The sequence below is a fragment of the Melospiza melodia genome, chromosome Z (genome assembly GCF_035770615.1).
Source record: "Melospiza melodia melodia isolate bMelMel2 chromosome Z, bMelMel2.pri, whole genome shotgun sequence".
Taxonomy (NCBI): domain Eukaryota; kingdom Metazoa; phylum Chordata; class Aves; order Passeriformes; family Passerellidae; genus Melospiza; species Melospiza melodia.
This window is the reverse complement of record NC_086226.1, coordinates 10,043,013-10,062,435: the sequence shown is the minus strand read 5'-3', so window position 1 is coordinate 10,062,435 and position 19,423 is coordinate 10,043,013. Positions and strand designations below refer to the sequence as shown.

Here is a 19,423-nt window from a genome sequence, read left to right as displayed (position 1 = left end):
ACTGTAATTTTAAGGGTTTGGATGGTGGGGATTAACTTTTGCTTCCAACCTAAAGTGATTTCAGGGCTTTTGCAGGCTGGGTGTACAGCTTGGGGCTACCATGGACCTCCAGTCAGGGGAAGTCCCGATGCCTGGTTATTCAAGGATGCAGGGAAGAACCCACCTGGGAGAGCCTTGCCTGTGTATGTGCCGCTGCAGTTGTGCAGCACAACTGTGCCAGGTGCTTCTAGAAATGACACTGCACTGACGGGGGATTATTTGTGCTATAGAAGTGAAAATTTCTGGGCCTGGAATGTACCGTGAAGGAGGGAGTAGACAGAGAACTCCACAGGGGCTTTTTTCTGCCCTGTATTTTCTACAAGAGAAAAGCAGACCTGAAGCGTGGCTGCGACTAATGGGATCCTGAGCTGAACTTTGCAGCTTTCCCCTGTGATCGCGGCAGACTGGCCGAAGCTCTGCTCTCGGAACTGGCTGATTTCAGGGCGTGTCATTGATTTGTTCTGGATGGTGGCAATTCCTCTGACTTCACTGGAGTTTTCAAAAAAGGAGGGGTTTGTGTTTTTCATCCAAAACAAAGCAAATCCACAGCAAAATTGTGTTAACTGCATTGTCCCTGAAATACAAATAATAAATGCCCCTGGTTTTTGTTGAGGAGAAAACCAATGAGCTTTAGTTCAGGCACTGTTAACTTGCTATCTTTTTATTCTCCACAAAAAATTATTCAGTTCTGATTTCACAGAATTGGAGGTAAAATTTAGTTCTAATTTTAGAGCTAAAATTCTACCATTTTAGTTATACAGGCACTGTTCATATCATGCTGCAAAGAAAATGTAAGAACTTGAGTGTGCCTCTGTAGTTATTAAATGTTTGCCATTGGGGATAAAATTGGAAGGAGGAGGAAAAGCCAGGCTGAGCCAGAGGGTGATCAAAAGTCCAGAAGGTCTCAGAAGCCAGTGTGCCTGGGAGAGTATAAAAATGGGACACTGATGTCAAAGCCATTTTGGTGCTTTAAGATGTGCCATCCTTGAGTTCAAGGACCCTGGAGCCAAAATGAATGGCGTGGGTTGGGAGCAGTTTATAACTTCAAATTGTCACTTAATTTTCTTGTTGTTATTGTCATGCAATTAATGTCATGGCCATTGAGCTAAAAGATGAGGGGTTTTGATTGGATTTTTGGGTCTGTAATCGCTGCTGTGATGTGGCTGCCTGGAGGCAAGGACTTGCAAACTGATCTTTCCAATAGGAGGATTATAGCTGAGGAGGGAGTGCTGGGTTTAAAGAAAGAAAAGTTTAAAGCTGTCATATAGTGGTTTCCACTCAGATGAAAAAGAAGAGGATTATAAAGCTTTTGTAAAAAATAAAAAAAGTTAAAAAATAGCATTGTTAAAGGACTCACAATGGAAAAATCGCTCTTAGTAAAAAAAAAACCTCTTGGGACTTGCATTTTGAAAGCATTATTCCCCACAAGTGGAGGGTGAAGTGAGCTCCCAAAAGGTATGACAGGCAGCTCTCAGGGCTGTGCATCTCCAAAATTTTGCTCCTGAGAGAATTTTTCTCATCCCAACTGGTGTCTGAGTTGCTAGTCAGGCTACTCTCAGTGATGTAGCCGCTCTAATCTGAGTCTGTGACTGGGGACTTCAAATATTTTGTTGGTTGTCTTTCCTGTCACTGCATTTTGGACCCTCACATTTTGTGTAGAAAGATCTCTTCTTCTATCCTTGTTGAGGCTTGAAGGTATTTTTTGCATATAGAGGAGAGGTCAGGCTGCCTCCGGGAGGTTGCTGGGCATGGGGGACTCATGCCTGGGGTGGAGAAGGGAGAAAATGAGATGGAGAATATGGAAACACATCCATATGATGAATGAGGGGAAATATCTTCCTTCTTTCCATATTCCCTTGGTGCTGCCTTAAGCCATTAGGTCAGGAAAGGATTCAAATGTTCATTTCAGACCCTTGATGTGCTGTCAAGTTATCCCAAGTAGACAGGCCACTCAGATATGTGAGATGTGTAAACCCAGATTTGTTTCCTTGCTCTTTTTGTGTGATTTACCCAGGATTACTTGTATTATTTACCTAATTTTCTAAAGATCAGTGGTATTGCAGCATCTGAAGATTTTTCACTGTAGTGCTCTATTGGGTCTCTGAGTTGCCTGTGTTTGACTTGGATCAAAGCATGAAGCAGTGTCACAGGCTTCAGTACGCCCTGGTAAGGGCCAGTGTATTTAGTCATGACAAGTGTAAAACATCTCCATTTTGTGATTAAATTTCTTTTGTGTTCATGGTAGTATTTTAAAATACCACCTTCATAATAACAGCTTCTTTCCAGAACATGTCTGCATCAACTGGAAGGGTAATGGCTATAATATTGTTACAGAAATAATTTTTTTTCACTTATTAGCAGAAATGAGTTAAATGAGGTAAAGCTGGGTCCTACTACTGCACAGCATGTGCAAGGCCATGCTACAACCCTTGGATAAAACACACATATCCACATTTGGTTTTAAAATGCAAAACTAGAAGTTGAATGCCTTTCTAATTGCCAATGCTAATTGAATTACTGGGGCATTGTGACAACCTGTGGAAAGACTATGTGGAAAGAAAGCAGCTTGGCTCGCGGACCTAAGCTGACTGGCATCGCAGTGGGTTGGTGCTTTTGGAGAGGCTGGAGTTGCCAAAAGTGTGCAGACCCTTTGCTAAACATGGCTAAGGGGCTAGGTTAGCATGGGAGTCCTGCCTGGCTGACAGCCACAGGGACATGCAGGATGCTCCTTGAGCTGATGTGGGCCAGGTAATGCAGAAGGCTGCTAAAATCCTTGGGGCTACAGAAATGGTCAGGTCCATCCCTGCCTTCCTAATGATGGCAAGGAAGCAGAAACATTGACCCAAGCAAACTGAGCCCTCAGTTTGCTTCACACCAGGGATCACTGCTGTACAGCTGGCTGTGGTTCTCTCTCTTTGTATTTGGCTTTTAAAATTCAAATGCTTTGGCCAGAAACGTTATAGCACAAGTCTGTGTCTCAGAGGACATTAGTCTGTAGAGACACTTGGCGGGACCACAGAATATCTGGATGTGGAGTAACTTGCTTTTTCATTTTGTAAACCCTTATGTAAACGCATTGTTTGGATCACTGGGAGTTGATTGTTTAACTTTTCTCTCTACAGTTAGAAAAGTAACAACAACAACAAAAAAGCCCAAAAGGAAGAATAAACAAAACACTACTTATTTTCCTGGTGTGCCCATGTAACACTTTCCAAATGCAAAAGCCTCTTAGGATATGGAAAAGCAGCAACACTATTTATACTGCCTTTATGAAAAGACTGATCAAAGGAGCACAACTGTGCTTGGCTTTATTTAGCGTTGATGACTGCATTAAGGTCAGGGTGCTTATTATTTTATTGAATTCAAAAGTTGTGGGCTCTGCAAAGCATAAATCCGGCTGAGGCTCTGGTGTGTGCTCGATTTATATCGTATAATGTGCTGTGCTATCTCAACATGTTTTGTGCTCTGATGGTTGCATTTCTTTGACTTGTCAGTCATTTGGAGAGTGTACCTTGTGTTTGGGGCTTGTCTGTCTCACTCTCTCCCTCTCTCTTTCTTAAATTTTTTTTCTCTTAAACCTTGCTGAAGGGTGTTGAGAATTAGGAAGGTTTGACCTTGCTGGGAGCACACGAGTTTTCCTCCATGGGAGAGAGCTAATCCCAGCTGTGTTCAGCTGAGCAGCCAGTCCTCTCAGTGCACAGGTGCAGGGGGGTTAAAAGGCATGCATGTGCCCTGACTCATCCTGCCCAGCTGCTGTGGTCAAGCAGCTTTCTTGGCCGCTAGCAAGGCTCTGAAGAGATCTGTGGAGTAAAAATAGGCATACAGAAAAGCCTGAAGACACGAGATGAGGGCAGTTTCTGCTGATTTCCCATACAGACATGATACCTTGTAGCAAAATGCCCTCATGTGTTGTAGAAATATGGGGCAGAGTGTGGGGTTAGTGCCCTTCTTCCTGGGGTTAGGGAAGAGTGCTCAAATAGATAATAAAAAGGGTTACTATTAAAAGGGTGATGTGCCAACTGACTGCACAGCTGATTAAAGCTTTAAGAGGTGGATCAGATTAGATCCCAGACCAGAAATCTCACTAAAAAGCTTTGCATAGCTTTCTATGGGAGCTATTGTCAGTTCTTCTGCATACAGGGTAGTGACACAGCTTTTGTTCTGTCCTGCGGACGGTGGCTGTGAGCGGGCAGCATGGTCCAGCTCTGAATATTGCTGGCGTGGGACAGCGGCCTTTTGACATGGCATAGTTCAGTATTTTATTGTTGAGATTTCTCCTTTGTAACTGCTGGTCACATTGGTAGTGAAAGCAGTGCAGCTTTTAATGCGGACAAAAGCAATTCTTATGTGCTAGGCAAGTTTGAAATTGTCAGGTTTTCCCACGTTCTCTGGACTTCAGAGTTTGGCTGTGATTAGTGGCCCCCCACTCCTCCTCCAATAGCCCCATTTTTCTCACTTTATGTATCAGTTACTGTTGTTGTTACCTTCATTTAGTTGCTGGGGAAGGGGGGTCTGTTTTGTTTTTTTGCTTTCCTTTAATTGCCTTTTCCCTAGCCGTAGTTTGACCTTACCACCTGCTTGGCAGTAAAGATGATGTGTGACCCTGAAAATGGAAGGTGAATCATTTTCCTAGTCTGCTCTTGTACCACAGGCACGTTGAGGCGTCAGTGGCCATGGTGGGCCCTTGCTGGCTGCCTGGCAGAGCTCTCCTGCTGTTGGATTTGGTGAGGGCAGAGCCCAGCTGACCCACAGCCCACCTACGTTAGCCCTGGTCAGATGAGCTGCAGGTGCTTAAGAGCTTCTCATTTTCCAAACACTGAAGACTTTGGTCGCACTAAAACTGGCAGCTACTCCAGTAACACACTTCACATAGCATGTGTGATCTGGGAGTTTTCCCCTTGATCACTTGGAAGGAGGGCTGGTAGTCAGGACCCTGGCAGAGCTGCAGATGTCCCTATGTTTTTTCTGTCACATCTTTGCATCTGTGCATCTCTGCACGTGTTCGAGACCAGAGCTGTTCACAGGGCTGTACTCACTCCTTGCCTGCCCTCCTGTGAGAAGATTGAAGGTCAGCCCTGGGTGCTGGGAGCTGCAGGTCTGCTACTGGTGCTCCTTTCATGGACAGAAGATGGAGCTGAGTTTCAGGGATGCAGGGTGTATGTGGTCCTGGCTGCTGCAGGGTGGAGCACATCCAAAAGATGGGCTTGCCCTCAGTGTCTGCAGGGGTGGGGGGATTCACAGCAAGTGCCTGTAGCGCTCTGGTCTTGCAGCTGTATCCTTGCACAGCTTTGGTGTTAGAGATTAATGCACTGTCGATGCTGGGAGGTCGTGATTTGATTTAATTCATTTCACATTGAACTCATTAACTGCTCTCTGCCATGCATATTTGTGACCAGCAGTGAGAAAACTGTGATATGGGTGCCAAGGATGTATTAGCAGACATTGAATAGTGTGTAAAAGGGTATGATGGGATGGGTGGGGAGACACTTGCCAGCTCCTGACTTCCACTAAGTTTCCACTGCAGGCTTCGCTGCTCATCTGGGGATGAAATGCAGGATCTGGCACTTGAGTCTGCAGGGGTGCTTGACCCATCCTGGAAGTGTCATGATATAAAGCAAGTGTTCAGCTGCAGTCATAATTTCCTTAGGTTAAGAATTTTTTGAATTCTTTGTGACAGGATCTTTAAAGGTACAAAAGAAATTAATAAACTGAGTAAATCAATACGTCAGTAAATCTAATAGGGATTTAAGGTCTGCCCTCCCTTCATTGAATTTGAGTAATGATGATTATATATGAGTTTAAACTGCCAAGTTTGGACTTGAATCCAGACTACTACTTCAAGCCTTATGTCCTGGCTTTTAGCTTCTGGTCCAGATCCAATACATTAGGATTAATATATGTATATTGGCAAGTGCAAGTAGACCTTAAAATATGGCATCTATTGGTGTGCTCTGTTCATAGCTCTGTTTCATATATATGCATCAAGGTCTTGATTTTCAGATAAAACTGAATAAACTGGAGGAGGTGACAGGCTTTTGTGTACAGCAAATGGCTTTTGTGACCCATTTTGGAGAGAGCTGGAAGTTTTACACTAGCGGCTGCTGGGCAGTACTGGCCTCCTATCCAAAGAACTGACTTAGGAAGGTACAGAAGGAAGGTAAGTGGAATGTACTAAGTAAGTTGAAAAATGAAAGTGAAATGGCACAAAATATATAAGTGAGTTTGGTGTGGTAGATCTCTTCTTTATAGGACTTCAACTATTAAGTAAGTCAGATGACTGTTGCTTTGCTGAAGGCAAATCTCTCCAGGTGGTAAATTGTCCTCAGTCCCTCCAAGGTTTAGATCTTTTTTTATAAAAGCAATCCCTCTTGCAAACTGAATTTTGCCTGTGGCAACTCCTCTAAGGCATCAACTTCAAGCCTGGTCCAAAGCTAATTAAATCAAAGAGTATTGATCAAATAGTTGGCCTCATGCTTTGGCTTTGCGTTCTCCTTGCTTGAGCGAGGAGCTGCCTTGAAACCCTGACATCCACTGATGTATTTAGAGCTGGGGAGGGAAAGAAGAACTTGTGCCTCTTTTCCCTTGCAGAAAAAATTAAAAATGCGGGGGGGATTGAGGAGAAAAACATTTGGAGAGGAGGGCTAACCTCTAAAGTGGGAGGTAGGCTGGGATTTTCAGGGGCCAGGCGCTTGTGGAGAGCTGACAGCATCTTCCTCTGCTGTTAGCCAGCACATTTCCATAGAGTCCTTGCCAAAAACTTCCCCAAAGTGAGGGACTTTAGTCATAGCCACTACAAGAAGGGCTTTGTGAGTACAGTACTGGCCCTTGTCCTCTCTTGCTTTTTGTGTCACAGGCAGCTTAGGCCAGCTCTGGTTTTGGGAACATGTAGTGACTTATATGAAAAATGCAGTAACAGCTGTAGCAGGGTGATTCTGCCTGGTCAAATGAAACAGGAGTTTGCAAACAGCATGATGAGAAGACAGAACTAGTACTGGCTCAGTGCCTTCAAGGTAGTCCAGAGCTTTCTGTTTACCTGCATGGAATATGTGTGTTTTATGTATGTACAAGAGAAGTGAAAAATCCAGTAGAATACGTCAGATTTAATCAAACTTTTGGAGTTTGCTAATCATTTTGATAACTGTAATGGTGAGGGTAACCATTTTGTTCTATTTTAAAATATCCTATAACTTTAATAATATCTATATCACTGTCCTGCATTTAATGCCAAGCATTACATCCTGTAGTATTTTAGATTTAACATGTATTGTGTTAATCATCCAGACCCCAGACTTTGAGCTGGCACTTGAGCTGCTGGTAACCAAATGAATTGCCCAGCACACTGCAGAATTTTTGTGTGGGTATGTATTTCTGTATTTGATCAGTGTGAGAGCAGATATCCCAGACAAAGAAAAATTGTTCATGGGAGAGCAACTGCCACAATATTTCAGAGTAAAGGCTGAAGCAGCCTAATTTTAAGATTTTACATATAACAGATGAAGCTGTTAATAGCATCTTGGCATCAAGAGAGCACCAAAGAAAAAGGAGACAATCAACAGGTTCCCATCCTTTGGTTTTGGTATTTTCCTGTTTTTGTTTTTAATACCTCATTCCTTATGTATAATGGGGGTGGTGCCATAATTGTCATGGAAACGGGGCACAATGGCGATTAAAATGGATGTGGGTCTTTGGTTTCTGGGACCATGTGGTTGCTGAAGTGTCTCTTCTTGTGCTCTGTGGCAATTTGCTGAAATTATCTGATGTGTGTGACTTCCAGGAGCGCAGCCAATGGAGATCATGTGTTTTGTTGCTTCTCATCTGAGTAGACACCAACAAATGGGACCCACAAATCGCCTTTATCATTGATCCCAGGGGCCTTGGGGAAGGGGTGGTGGTGTTGAATATTTCTATCTTCAAAGAAGTTGGTGTTGCACTGAATTGCTGGTAGGGAGGACGTGGACCCAAAACCTCCTTGCTGCAGAAGGCTGCTATTAAGTGAGAAGAATGTGGAAGCTGGAAGTCCCTGGGGCAGTTGTTGCTGTGCTGGGTGTCAGGGCTAAGGGCTCCTGTCCTGGCTGGCAGGAAGGAGGGTCTTGTGCCTCCTGAGGAATGGGGATGTGTCTCTAAAACAAGACGCTGTGCTGGTCTTTCCAAAGCTTTTCGAAAGGCTGTGAAGGAGCAGCCGTGGCTCTGAGCCACTGCTGTGCTCCCGGGAGGAAATCCTGGTTGTGTGGGGCCGGTGGCAAAATGCCAGCTGATTTTGGGGAGGGTTAGGGTTTGTCAGGGTTTTACTGCTAGAGATAGGGGTGGATGAGGACAGAGGGCAGCCTTAGGGCTGCTGTAAGGTTGCAGTGAAAATACCACTGTATTGAAGTGCCCATAGCAGAGTTACTTGGCATAGACATGTACAGTCTCTGCTTTGCAGGTGGGCTGTCTTAATGCCTTCTGTGTTGCTGAAGGAGCAGAAATGTGCTGCTACAAGGATGTGGTCCAGCCCCCTGCTTGTCCAACAAAGAAATTCTTGTTGCTAAACAAAAGGCTTTCTTAAGAAATATATAGATGCCCAGAGTTTGAATTTATGCTTTTCTCTGTGGGATGAGTCATTGCACTGGTTTTTAATAGAGCCCCTCTGGATTTATATGGCTGCTGCTCAGATTAAACTCTGATCTGGTGTGTGAAATAAGATTCAGTAGTTGTTGTGCTCTGCTGCTGTCCTGACACTTGCAGAGACTTGCTGGTTAAAGTCTGCTTCTCGCTTTTTCTGTGCAGATAGCAGTTACTAAATACATTTTGGAGCATCCTCCTTTCAGGTGACACTGGCTGTCTGCATGTGTTGCTACTTGATGTTTTTTTTAAGCAAACATCCAATACCTGCTGGCTTGTTGGTTTTATTTTGTTTAATTGAATTCAGTCTTATGTGAGAACATGCTGACAAGTCCAATCAATACAGTCAGTGAAAGTGTAGGAAGAGGAGGGGAAGGAAATCAGCTATATGACATGTTATAAACTAATAACGAAGTTGTTGTGATGATTTGTAATGTTAATTTTTACTTCCCCCTGTCAGAACTTGCTGCTTTTTTTCTCCTCCCTGTAGTTGCTGCCAGGTTCTTCCCTGAAATTCAGAATTACGATTTGTCACACCTTTGGAGCAAGCAGTGCCGATTCCCTCGGGGAGGGGAAGTGAGCTGGAAGAGCTGATGGCAGAGCTGGGTGCTTTGGGTGGGGCAGCGAGTGGAGGAGGGGCAGAGAGGAGGGGGGATTGGGCTTGTAGGGAGTGCCGGTGGTGCTGAGCCCTCGGATGCATCCCTGCTGGTCTCTGCTGTAAGTAAACCTGCATATAAATCACATAAATGGAAGTCAGAAAAAAGGGAAATTTCTTTTCCTATGATGCTGTTGCCTTTGACTTTCTTTACTTTTTTGATTTTTTTTTTAAGAAGCAAAGGCTTATCTGCCAAGTAAACCCGCTCTTTAAGAAGCAGGGATGGGCAAGAACTCTTGGAATTAAAATTTGTGAGCCTTGCAGTCTGCTTCTCTGCCCTTTGCATATCTTGTGGGGGTTTGTAAACTTTGTTTTGCTTGACAGCCTGTCTGCATCTATGAGGGAGGGTTTGCCTCCGGCTAGTGCGCCCTTTGCATTAAATTAGGCAATCCCCATTTCTCTGTCCTGTGAAAGCTGAACTGGAACAGCTGTACAGCTCATCTGTAGTACAGAAACTATTTTTTTTACCCTCTTTACTTTTTTTTACTGCAGCTTTGTCTTCTCTTGTGTGTCTGTCTTCCATCCCCTCGTGCTGTCACTGTTGAATATTCAAACTCTTGATCTGCACATGGGCTAAAAATCATTATTGCTTTGAACTTACAAATGAATTAAGTGAATTCCCACATCCACCGCAGGAAAGGAAAATATTCAGTTTGAAATATAATTTGGAGCCTATAGGAAAATACATCTGATGAAGCTTGTGCTAATTCTATAGCTTCAGTACCAAAGCACCAGCTCTGTTATCATCAAGAGTATTGAGTGCAAGCTCTGTATTTTCATAGTAACTCAGTATGGCTAATTAGTTTGAAGGCTCTTTGAAGAAGCCGATGTATTGACTAAATAAGCTCTTATTTTTCAAAGCAACTAAAGGCATTCTTAATTTACAGAGCAGATAGTTGTAAAACTGCCTTCAGTTTGCATACCAGGAGCCAGTTGAAGCTGAGTGTGCTCGGATTCAGGCTTACTCCTGCTCCGTCTGCCAGGGTTGGTGTCAGTGTGCTCCAGGGAGGTTTCTGGGTCTTTGGCACAGTAGCACAGCGTGAATGTGTGCCACTGGGCTGGATGTGTCCAGGAGGGGGATGTCATGTAATGACTGCCTCTGCATCATTGAAATCAGGGGCAGTATTACCAGTCTGTTCCCTGTTTGCAGGCAGGTTGAATCCAATAATGAAGAGCAGCTTTGGGTTTCTAACCAGATGACATGGCTAATCCTAAGGCATGTGTAAAGCGGCCGTAGTTATTAGGAGATTTGTGGCTTTGAAAGTTCGGATTCCCTTAGTGCAGTTTGTTAATGGCAAGGATTTGCAGTAAGTGAATAATAGATGAAAGTCATCAAAAGGCTTACAGGGGATTTCTTGTGACGTGGTGCTGGTCTGTCTCATGCCAGAGCTGCAGATTTCTGGGTAGATCGTAAAATCTAAAAAAGAAAAGAAAAAAAAAAGGGAAAGAAAGGGGAAAGAAAAAAAGGAGGGCAGTCATTCCTGTTTTGTGTCACTTTGGATGATCAAGTTGATGGCGTGATGCATTGGAAAGCACGGCCACAGTGCAGAGTGCTGTATGCTTAATTCCCTTGGCTCTGGCTTTTCCACAGGCCAGCAGTGCCCCAACAGCAAAACAGACCCTTCATAGCCCCCGGGTCTGGCAGCTGGAGGGGAAGGGATGCCCCTGGCCATCTTCCCTTCTGCGCTGTGCAAGGTGAGCAGGGCTGGTGCTGCACCTCCTCACCATCTGGCACAGCTCTTCACTGGGCTCCCAGGAGTATTTCTGCCTCTGATGCCTCTGGTACAACAGCACCAAGCATTTCCTACAAGCCAGGAGCTGCTCAGACCCTACTGCAGTGGGGTCTGCAGTTCTGGGTGACGCCTCTCCTATGGGACTGTCCCCCCTGCTTAGGCAGGAGGGTGTCCCAGTGCTTGTGACAGGGACTTTGCTCAGCTGGGGTGGTGCACAGTGATGCCTGCCCGTACCTGCTTCTGTGGTCATAGATTTTGTCCTTAGTCACTGGGCTGCTGCACCTACAGACATCTTTTGCATCAGCCCCTGCTCAGAGCTCAGGCTGGGGCTGCAGGCAGCTCCTCCTGAGTCCATGAGGAGCACAGATCAATGAACAGCTCTCTCTATTGTCTTGGTTTGATAGAGGTGTGAGGCAGAAAAAAGTTGGACAGAAAAGCTATGGGGTGGTATCCTGACATGGGATGAAGTGTGAGAGCTTGTTATTTCCGATTTGTTTTAATTTAAAAAATACATTTAACTCTGCTGTCATGTTCCAAGTTGCATTGCACCTGTGTTGTATCTGGCAGCATCTAATGAAGCTACAACTTGGGGCAAATCCTGATGAGTTTTGGCTGCAGAAGCAGCTGGAGAAGATTGATTTGATGCTGGGAAAAGCCAGTTATGTGAATAGCTGCAGAAAGCAGAGTGCTATTCACCCTTCTGACTGTTGAAATAATCTTCACTTCCAGGGGTGTTGGTAAGGACTGTCCCAAGGCAGTTTCTGTGATTTTAGTCTGCATCGTGGCCTGCCAGAGGGATGCTTGTGTGTTTTGTAGCTGGAAGTGTGGTTGCAACAGCCTGCAAGATCTGTATTAAATCCAGAAACTCGACTGTGTGCAAAGCATTTGTTGGGAAGTTGAAGTCATCTGCAGGCTCTAATCCATGGGCCCTCTGAGGAGGGCATGTCTGGCTTGTTCATGTTGCAAAACCAAATGAAAGTTGGGAAATGTTTATGGCTACTGCCATGTGTGTTCCTTAATTCTTGTCCCTTTTGGCTTCATTCAAACTCACTGTGGCAAAAACAGAAAGTGAGGATGTAATTAGAAGCTTGTTTATGTGAGGATCCATGGAAAGAGGCAAACACCCTACAGGCAGATAGGCACATGTATATCTGGCATTGTTCAATTCCTGCCTTGCAGGTTGTTTTGTGAGACCTGCTGTAGTTCCCCAAAATTTACTTGAGCATTTGATTTTGGGGAGGTGCAGTGTCGGTGGAGGTTCCATCCTGGGGGCAGTTGTCACCTGAGCAGGTGTGACCTCTGGGTCAGTGACAGCCTCAGCAACTTGGTAGATGCTGCTCTTTTGTTGGTGATCTGCTTCTGGATGGGAATCCTGAGCATCCATCGGTGAAGTGCCTGAATGCAAAGCAGTGCACTTGCCTGGGCATAAGTAACCTCAGCCCCATCACTGGACAGCTCACTGGGAAATGTTTGTTCTCATGGGGAATTGTAAAACTGAATGAGTGTCAGCACAGTTTGCTTGTTTTAGAGAGGGCGAGTCCTTTATTCTGGCCAAACAGCAGGAATATCAAAGATCTGTTTAGGCAGTGGGAGAGAGAAAGGGTTTGGTGTGACTGACGGAAACTGTTGAGCAAGAGATGGTGCTTTGTGCAGGGTTATTATGGTTGGAAACCTGTCCCAGCACGCAGGGGAAGCACGGTTCAGCAAGCCCATAGTCTGCGACGAAAGCAGTTCATCCCCAGGATTTACTGTGTGCGCAGCCGGTCCCCATCGCAGAGAGCAAAACAGTGAAGCTAAATAGCTAAATAAACCTCCTGTCCCTGCAGGCAATGGCCCTCAAAAGGCAAAATTATTGTTTGCAAGAGTGGGTGCAAGTGAAAGGAGATGCTGACAGGCTGGTAAGGGAGGGCTGAGTCTGGGCAGCCTGTAAGCATTGTGGTCGTGGGTGACGGCATTGCCGGGCGTGTTGAGAGTCTCTCCACTTGTGGAAAATTTACTCATTTTCTTCCTTGGGCCTAGCTGTCCTGAAATCACAAAAAGTAATGTATGTATGGGTACATTTGTATGAGTTCAGGCTCTTTCCCACCTCTTAAGGTTTCTTGCAGTATTGTCGAATCATACTTTCCAACTTTTCCCCTGCTCTGATGGAGTGTTCGGTTTTCCATTTTGCTGTTAGTGAAGAGCTGTATTTCTCATCTCAAATACACATTTCTTAGCTTTGTGGTCAAATTGCAAGATCTGGGGATGCTGAATAACAGGAAAGAGGAAGCAGTTGATTTAAGTAGCTACCATTTTCAGTATTAGGAAGAATCCTTGAAAATGCTTAAAGCCAAGCAGTCTTCTGAAGGCGAGTAGCCCTTGCTGCTAGAATTGGCCCCCCTCAAATAAATCTGAGAGCTGTGAATTTGTTCCTTTCCTATCTGCCCCCCAGCAGTTGCAGGGTTATTTGAAGCCTGGCTTCTCTCTGTTAATAGGGCTCCTCTCAGGAGTTCAAGTGAGCCTGCAATAGCGTTGGAAATAAGTCTTTTCTAACCCAGCATACTGCTTCCTGCTGTAAAGTAGACTTGATTAAATTTTCTGGCTCTCATTTTCATTGCTTGCAGACATCCAAACCTTCACTTCTTAGTGGAAAGAGGTACATTGGGAATTACAACTAATGTTAAAACCTAAATAATGTGATTTGCCAAAACAATGTTGCAGAGATTGTTATTTTGTTTTTTTTCATGGTTTTTTTTTTATTTCTCCCCCATTTGAGATACTGTTGTAAAATTTTGCTGCTGGAATAAAAGATATTTTAGTGAGATGTGTTTGTTCTCTTACCTTTTGGGCATTTGTGGTAATTTCTGCATGAGGAAAAATAGGCAAAGGGGTGATCTCACCTCCCAGAAACAGCCTGTACCTGCCACTAGCACTTCCCTGTGCTGCTGTAGCAGTGCTGGCTGGGGGCAGATTCAGACCCCATGGTCTTGCAGTCCTCCCACCAGCAAGCTTGGTATCAGGGAGTTGTCAAAATCACACATGGAAATTTTTGTGGCATCCTCCCTGGCAGCTCTGTCTGTGCAAAATTCCTGGATTATGGTGAAGAATATCGTCTGTGCTGAACTCATTCAGTTTTGAGTACAAACCATTTCTCTCCGGTTAAATCTATTCCTGGCTGTCACTGCTTCCTGGTGTGATTTGAAGCTGGGGGCAGAATTAGATAAAAGATTTGCAGGGAGGAAGAGGGAAGGATGTGAGCTGGATGCTTAGAAAGCGGTTGTTTTAGAGGGATGATCCTAAAATAGCATGGAGGAAAGGCAGGAAGCCCTGGAAATAGGGTGGCGAGGTGTAAACACAGTGACAAGATTTGAGAATTCTGGGTGAACTGGCAGCAGCATCACACACTGGAGGTACTTTGTACCTGGGTCACACGTGGATGGCTTTTGACCCTCTTCCCTCTTCCTTCGTGTGAGGCATGTGTGCTTTCCAGCTGGGTGGTTTATTTTGGGCACTGATCTCAGGCACGTGGTGTGATTCTTGGGAGTGTGTCCTGTGCAGGACCAGGAATTGCGCTCAAGGATCCACGTTGGATCCTTTCCAACTCAGAAAGTTAGAAATTTCCAGCTCAAGAGTGTTCTGTGATTCTGCTCCATGTTTTGCAAATGGGCTTATTTGGGCTTTCCAGTATGGAGTGAGTTTTATACCTTGGTAGGAACAATATGTCATGCAGGAAAGAGCAGATCCACCTCTGGGCTTCCAGAGAAAGGGAATTTGATGCCTTCTTTGTTAAAAACATAGAAGAGGTATAAAACTCAGCCTGCCTCTTAAGTGCTCAGTGAAACATCAGGTGTACAGGGGGGCATTGGAAACCAGGAGGAGCTGCGCAGGACGATATTTGGAGCTTCCAGGATCTTGTATTCTAAAGGAAGTCATCGTGGTGGGAGAGGCTATCTGATCAGCAGTAACACAGCATAGGTCACTCAGTAAACACAGGTGATAATGCCCATATGAAACTTGGTGTCATTTTGGCCTGTTACAGCCAAGGCTTTTGTAATTTTTAAATTGATAACTAGCCGGTTTAAATTGCTTAGTGTATTGTAACTGGAAGTTATATTTGTGAATGTGGCTGCATATCCAGCAGAATGTCTGTTGGCAGCAGAGCTATGAGCTAACAAATTGGAGCCAGGATGGTTTTTGGATTAGCCCACTTCTGTTTGTACACTCTGCCACTAACCAAGAAACAAAAAGAATTTGGTTCCTTAACACCCATTAGTCTGTCTCTAGAACCCAAACCCCAAAAGCACCTTGTGTTTCTGTCTGCTGTGACTTGTAAATGCAGATGTGGAAGTTGCATGTTCACTAAGATCAGGATCTCTGTAAAGCTTGAGTCCAAAATCTCAGCAGTTGGAATGCAGCATCACTGCTCTGCCCTGCCCTGCCAGCACAGCCATACATCAGCAAATCCCAAAGGATTTTATGATGCCTGCAGCTCCAAAATCTGCTAGGTTTGGGGTGTCTGTCAGGGCTTTGGGGAATCCTCAGGTGTGGAGAATTTATAAAGCTCCTCAAGTCATTCTATTCAGTTGTTTGTTCCGGGAGGAGAGAGGGATCAGTGGCCATTCACATCATTTTTCCATGTGCACTGTAATTTGGGGGTCCCTGCTCTGCTTGTTGGTCTCCTGAAGCCCTGCATGTGCTTTTGAAGCATCTCATCAATGTCCAGGGCAGAAGTATGCGAGTTTTTTGCTGTGCCAGCGTAATTGAAATGGTCTTCTCTCCCCACCTGTGTTGGGGATGTGATTCAGCTGGGCTTCCTTGTGTGCGGAGAGGGTGGCCGTCGTTTGGGTTTTAGAACTGGGAGGTGTGGATGCCATGCAGCCAAGGCCAGACACTGCTCCTGTCTGCCAGGTGTGTGCAACTGCCTTGCCCTGGGCTGTGGCCACACACGTCTCAGCCCTGTGTAGGTGAGGGCTGTTGGTGGGAATGGAAGTGTGGTCCCCTGCCACTGCCATTCTTCTGCTGTCCCTGCCTCTGTGCCCTGGGACCAGGTGAGGGTGTGTGATCAGATGAGGGTGTCGTCTGTGTTTAAAATCCTCATCTTGAGGACTGAGTTTTTAAAAGTTTGCTGTGGCTGGGTTATTTTCAAGGTGGATCGTTTCCCCCCTTGGGTTCATTTGTACTGTTGCCCACATGACTGTGCCAGCACCCGAGCAGGCAGGATATGGGGTGGGAGGAAAGCTGTAGTGCTCTTTGGTGTAGGCTGATCCCAGATATAAGTTGATTGTGAAACTGCAGTGTTTAAATCCAGTGGCTTCACCAGCTCAGACCTTACAGTAACTCTGTGGAATGCCATGTTGTTGGCCCTATCTTTCCATGGAAAGACTTGCCTGGGCTGCTGTCAGGGATGTAGAGTACAGGAAGAGGAAAGGAATTCTGTCTTCCCAAATTCAAAGCCACATCATTGCGTGCCAGGTAGAGTGAGGTGTTTCACCAGGCTTTATCTTGGTCCTGTGTCACAATTCCATCTTCCAGAAAAAGCTGTAGACAGGCACGAAGTCCATGGAATTACAGCAGCAACCCTCCCTCCACTCCCTTTCCGCCATTCCTGAGAGTTTGGGATTTCACAGTGTACAAGGAGGTCTTGCCCAAGGCCTCCTGCCAGCCTTATTAAATATACCTTGAAATTTAACTTCCAAAATTGTTTTTTTCTTCAAAATTGTGCTAAATCTAGTTGCATTCTGTGCTATAATTTTAATTGTGAAAAACATGCCATAGAGAAAGCCACTGGATTCAGTTTTGTTTTTTGGAAAGCTGCCAATTAGGCTATCTTGAGAAAAACGCAGTGTGCCACAGAGAGCCATGGCTGCTGAGAGACTTAGGGCTGTTGCTGCTTAACCTTGGTCACAAGCTGAGGGCTGAGGGTTGCTCATCCTGAAAAGGGAGATGGGAGCACCTTCTGTGTTGTCTGTGCTGTTTGAATGCTCCCCCTGGGTGTGATTAGTAGCTGAGCTCCATGGCTGACTTCTCCTTTGCCCTTTCTGCCTTTCCTCAAGTTTATTAAGGGAGGCAGAGAACATTGTGTCCCTTGTTTGTGCCATTGCCTGCAGAGCCTGGGGCAGGAAAGAGCTTGTTGGTGATGAGATATTGGATCAAGCTCATTCCTGGTGTGCTTCAGTTCTGTGCCCAAGACTGTTGAAGTAACAGCCAGGTTTACTAACACTTGCTTTCTGCTAAGATAAATTATGGCAGGAGAGCTTAATCCTCCAAGGAGGTCCATGAGAGGGCTGGTCATCAGGTGTCCGTCCTTGCAGCTCTCAGGAATTGGAACCTCTTGCAGGCTTGGATGTAGCAAGGTTTGCCCTGGTCTTAGTAGGTTGGTGTTCCCTTTTGCCTGCAGACATTAAGGCAAGCCCAACTCCTGGCTGAAGACGTGGCAATCTGTGGAAAGTTCCCATTGGTGCTTGCCAAAATCAGTCCTTAGTGGGACAGATGTTCTTGCACAGTGACAGCAGGGAGGTGAGGGTTTCATAAGGAACATCAGTCACTATCTGTTAGTCATTAATTTGCCTTACCTGAAAAGCAAGTTTGCTCCTTTGCAGACATCATGGAGAAATGTTAAGTTTAGCTTTTAAAATCCCCCTTGGGTCTGGAGGTTTCAGTTCTGCGAGGATCTGCACTGCCCTTCATCTTTCCAGCCTGAAGAAGATTGAGTTTCAAGACATTTTACCATGCCAAAGTCCTTTAGAGAAGAGCATAAAAATGGTCTGTCTGTCCTGCAAAGGACATTATAGGTCCCAGGAGGGCTAGGCAGGGGCTCTGAAAGTGGTTGTCTCAACTGAGGTTTCTGCTCAGTTTCTGCCTCGGTTTCTGTCTTGGTGAGCTGCATGGTGGGGTGGCTGGCAAGATGTCAATGATACTCTCTGTGTATCATTTCCAAAGCACTTTCTGATCTGTCAGGATGAAGGTTTCTGGAGAAATGCTAAATAGCATTATTAGTGTAAAATAAACATACTTCAATATTTCTGACCCTAAAGTGGATCCAGATGCTTTCTTATGGCTGCTGGATCTGCTTTGATTTTTCCATGGCTCAGTGTGGCTGTCTGTATTTGTTAAAGTGAGATAGGATGTGACAGAGAGCTTGTCACAGCATGCTCTTGTCAAGTCAGAAAACCTTTATATTTATACATGCACACACTCAATTATATATATATATATGTAAAAAAAGAGGACAAAATTACTGTCTTAGTCTAAGACACTATTTCCGAGTCTGACACGTCACGTGTGCCAGGGAGGTTGGAATAAACTCAGTGAGTTTATCAGTTTTTATGATCACAGCAGTTAGTTCAGCTGTATAGGGTAGAAATGGGATTTGCCTGAATAACTCAAAATAGTCTCCCAAGGAAGTGAATGTGTGTCTCTGTCTTTATAGCTTTGATACAAAAAGGGTATTAAATGTCCCTTGATACCTGCTACAGGTTGCATTTTCCAGTCTGTGGTTGAGCTTTGCGAGAGGTAACTTTCCAGCTTTGTTTCAAGTCTAAAACAATTTTTCTCTGGTTTTAAAGATTATTAACATTTTCGTGGTTTCTCTACTACAGAGAAGAACTAGTCTTCCCACTGCTTAAGGGTTCCATCTTATATGGGTTGGGGTTTCACCAGCACTGGTGCCAGGGTGAGATCAAAGCAGCAGGAGCTGCTGGGTGGTCCTTCCTTCTGAGCATGCCAGTGGGAAATGTTTCCAAGCCAGTATTTCAGTGATTTTTTTTTCAGATCCTGTTTGTGGAGATGATGCTGCAGTGTCTGAGGGGACTCCCAGCTGTGCCAGGGAGATTTGACACTACCTTGCAAAGTGTGGATGAGTGTTCTGCTGGTACAATGTTTTGGTTTGGTTACTGATACTGATAGATGTATGAACAGCTAGTAAAATCTCTTGCGTTCTTAAAATCAGTGGTAATAGGATTTGTTATGTGTTGTGATTTGGTGGCAGCTGAAGTATCTGCTCAAGGTTTCTTAGCTGGTGTATTCAACCAAAACATATTCCATCCTCTGCAAACCAAAGTGAGAACAGAGAGTCTCATTTTCCAATAAATTTAGATAAATCAAAGCTGAATTAGGGATGCTTTTTGTCCATACACCTTCTCCATCCAAGCTGAGGTCTGTGTTCAAACTCAGTGACAATTGGGAGGTTGCTGTTGATTCCCTACATCTGTGTTGAGAGCTGTTGTGTATGCTCATCAGCTCTGATCCTGCCCTGCCTGAGACACTGTTGGTGTATTGATTGCAAAAATCTCTGCAAGTGCTCTACAGGGACCAAAGCTTTCCTGCATTGCACACTTTCAACCCCTTGAGAAGGTGGATTTGAGGTTCTTTCCATATTTTTGCAGTTTTCTGCTATCCAGAAACTGTATAATTACAT

General features: G+C 44.9%; 1 protein-coding gene across 4 annotated transcripts in view; it reads left to right on the top strand.

Moving 5' to 3' along the window:
• PDZD2 (PDZ domain containing 2) overlaps nt 1-19,423 on the top strand; it is a 201,584-nt gene that overhangs the window by 110,232 nt on the left and 71,929 nt on the right. The window contains exon 1 of one of the 4 annotated variants that reach the window (XM_063180984.1): nt 9,290-9,357. The exons of the other annotated variants lie outside the window; for them this stretch is intronic. Coding sequence (XP_063037054.1) covers nt 9,335-9,357 — 23 coding nt within the window. The 5' untranslated portion in view covers nt 9,290-9,334. Of the gene's footprint in view, nt 1-9,289; nt 9,358-19,423 lie in introns of those variants that run through there. 4 annotated transcript variants of the gene reach the window in all.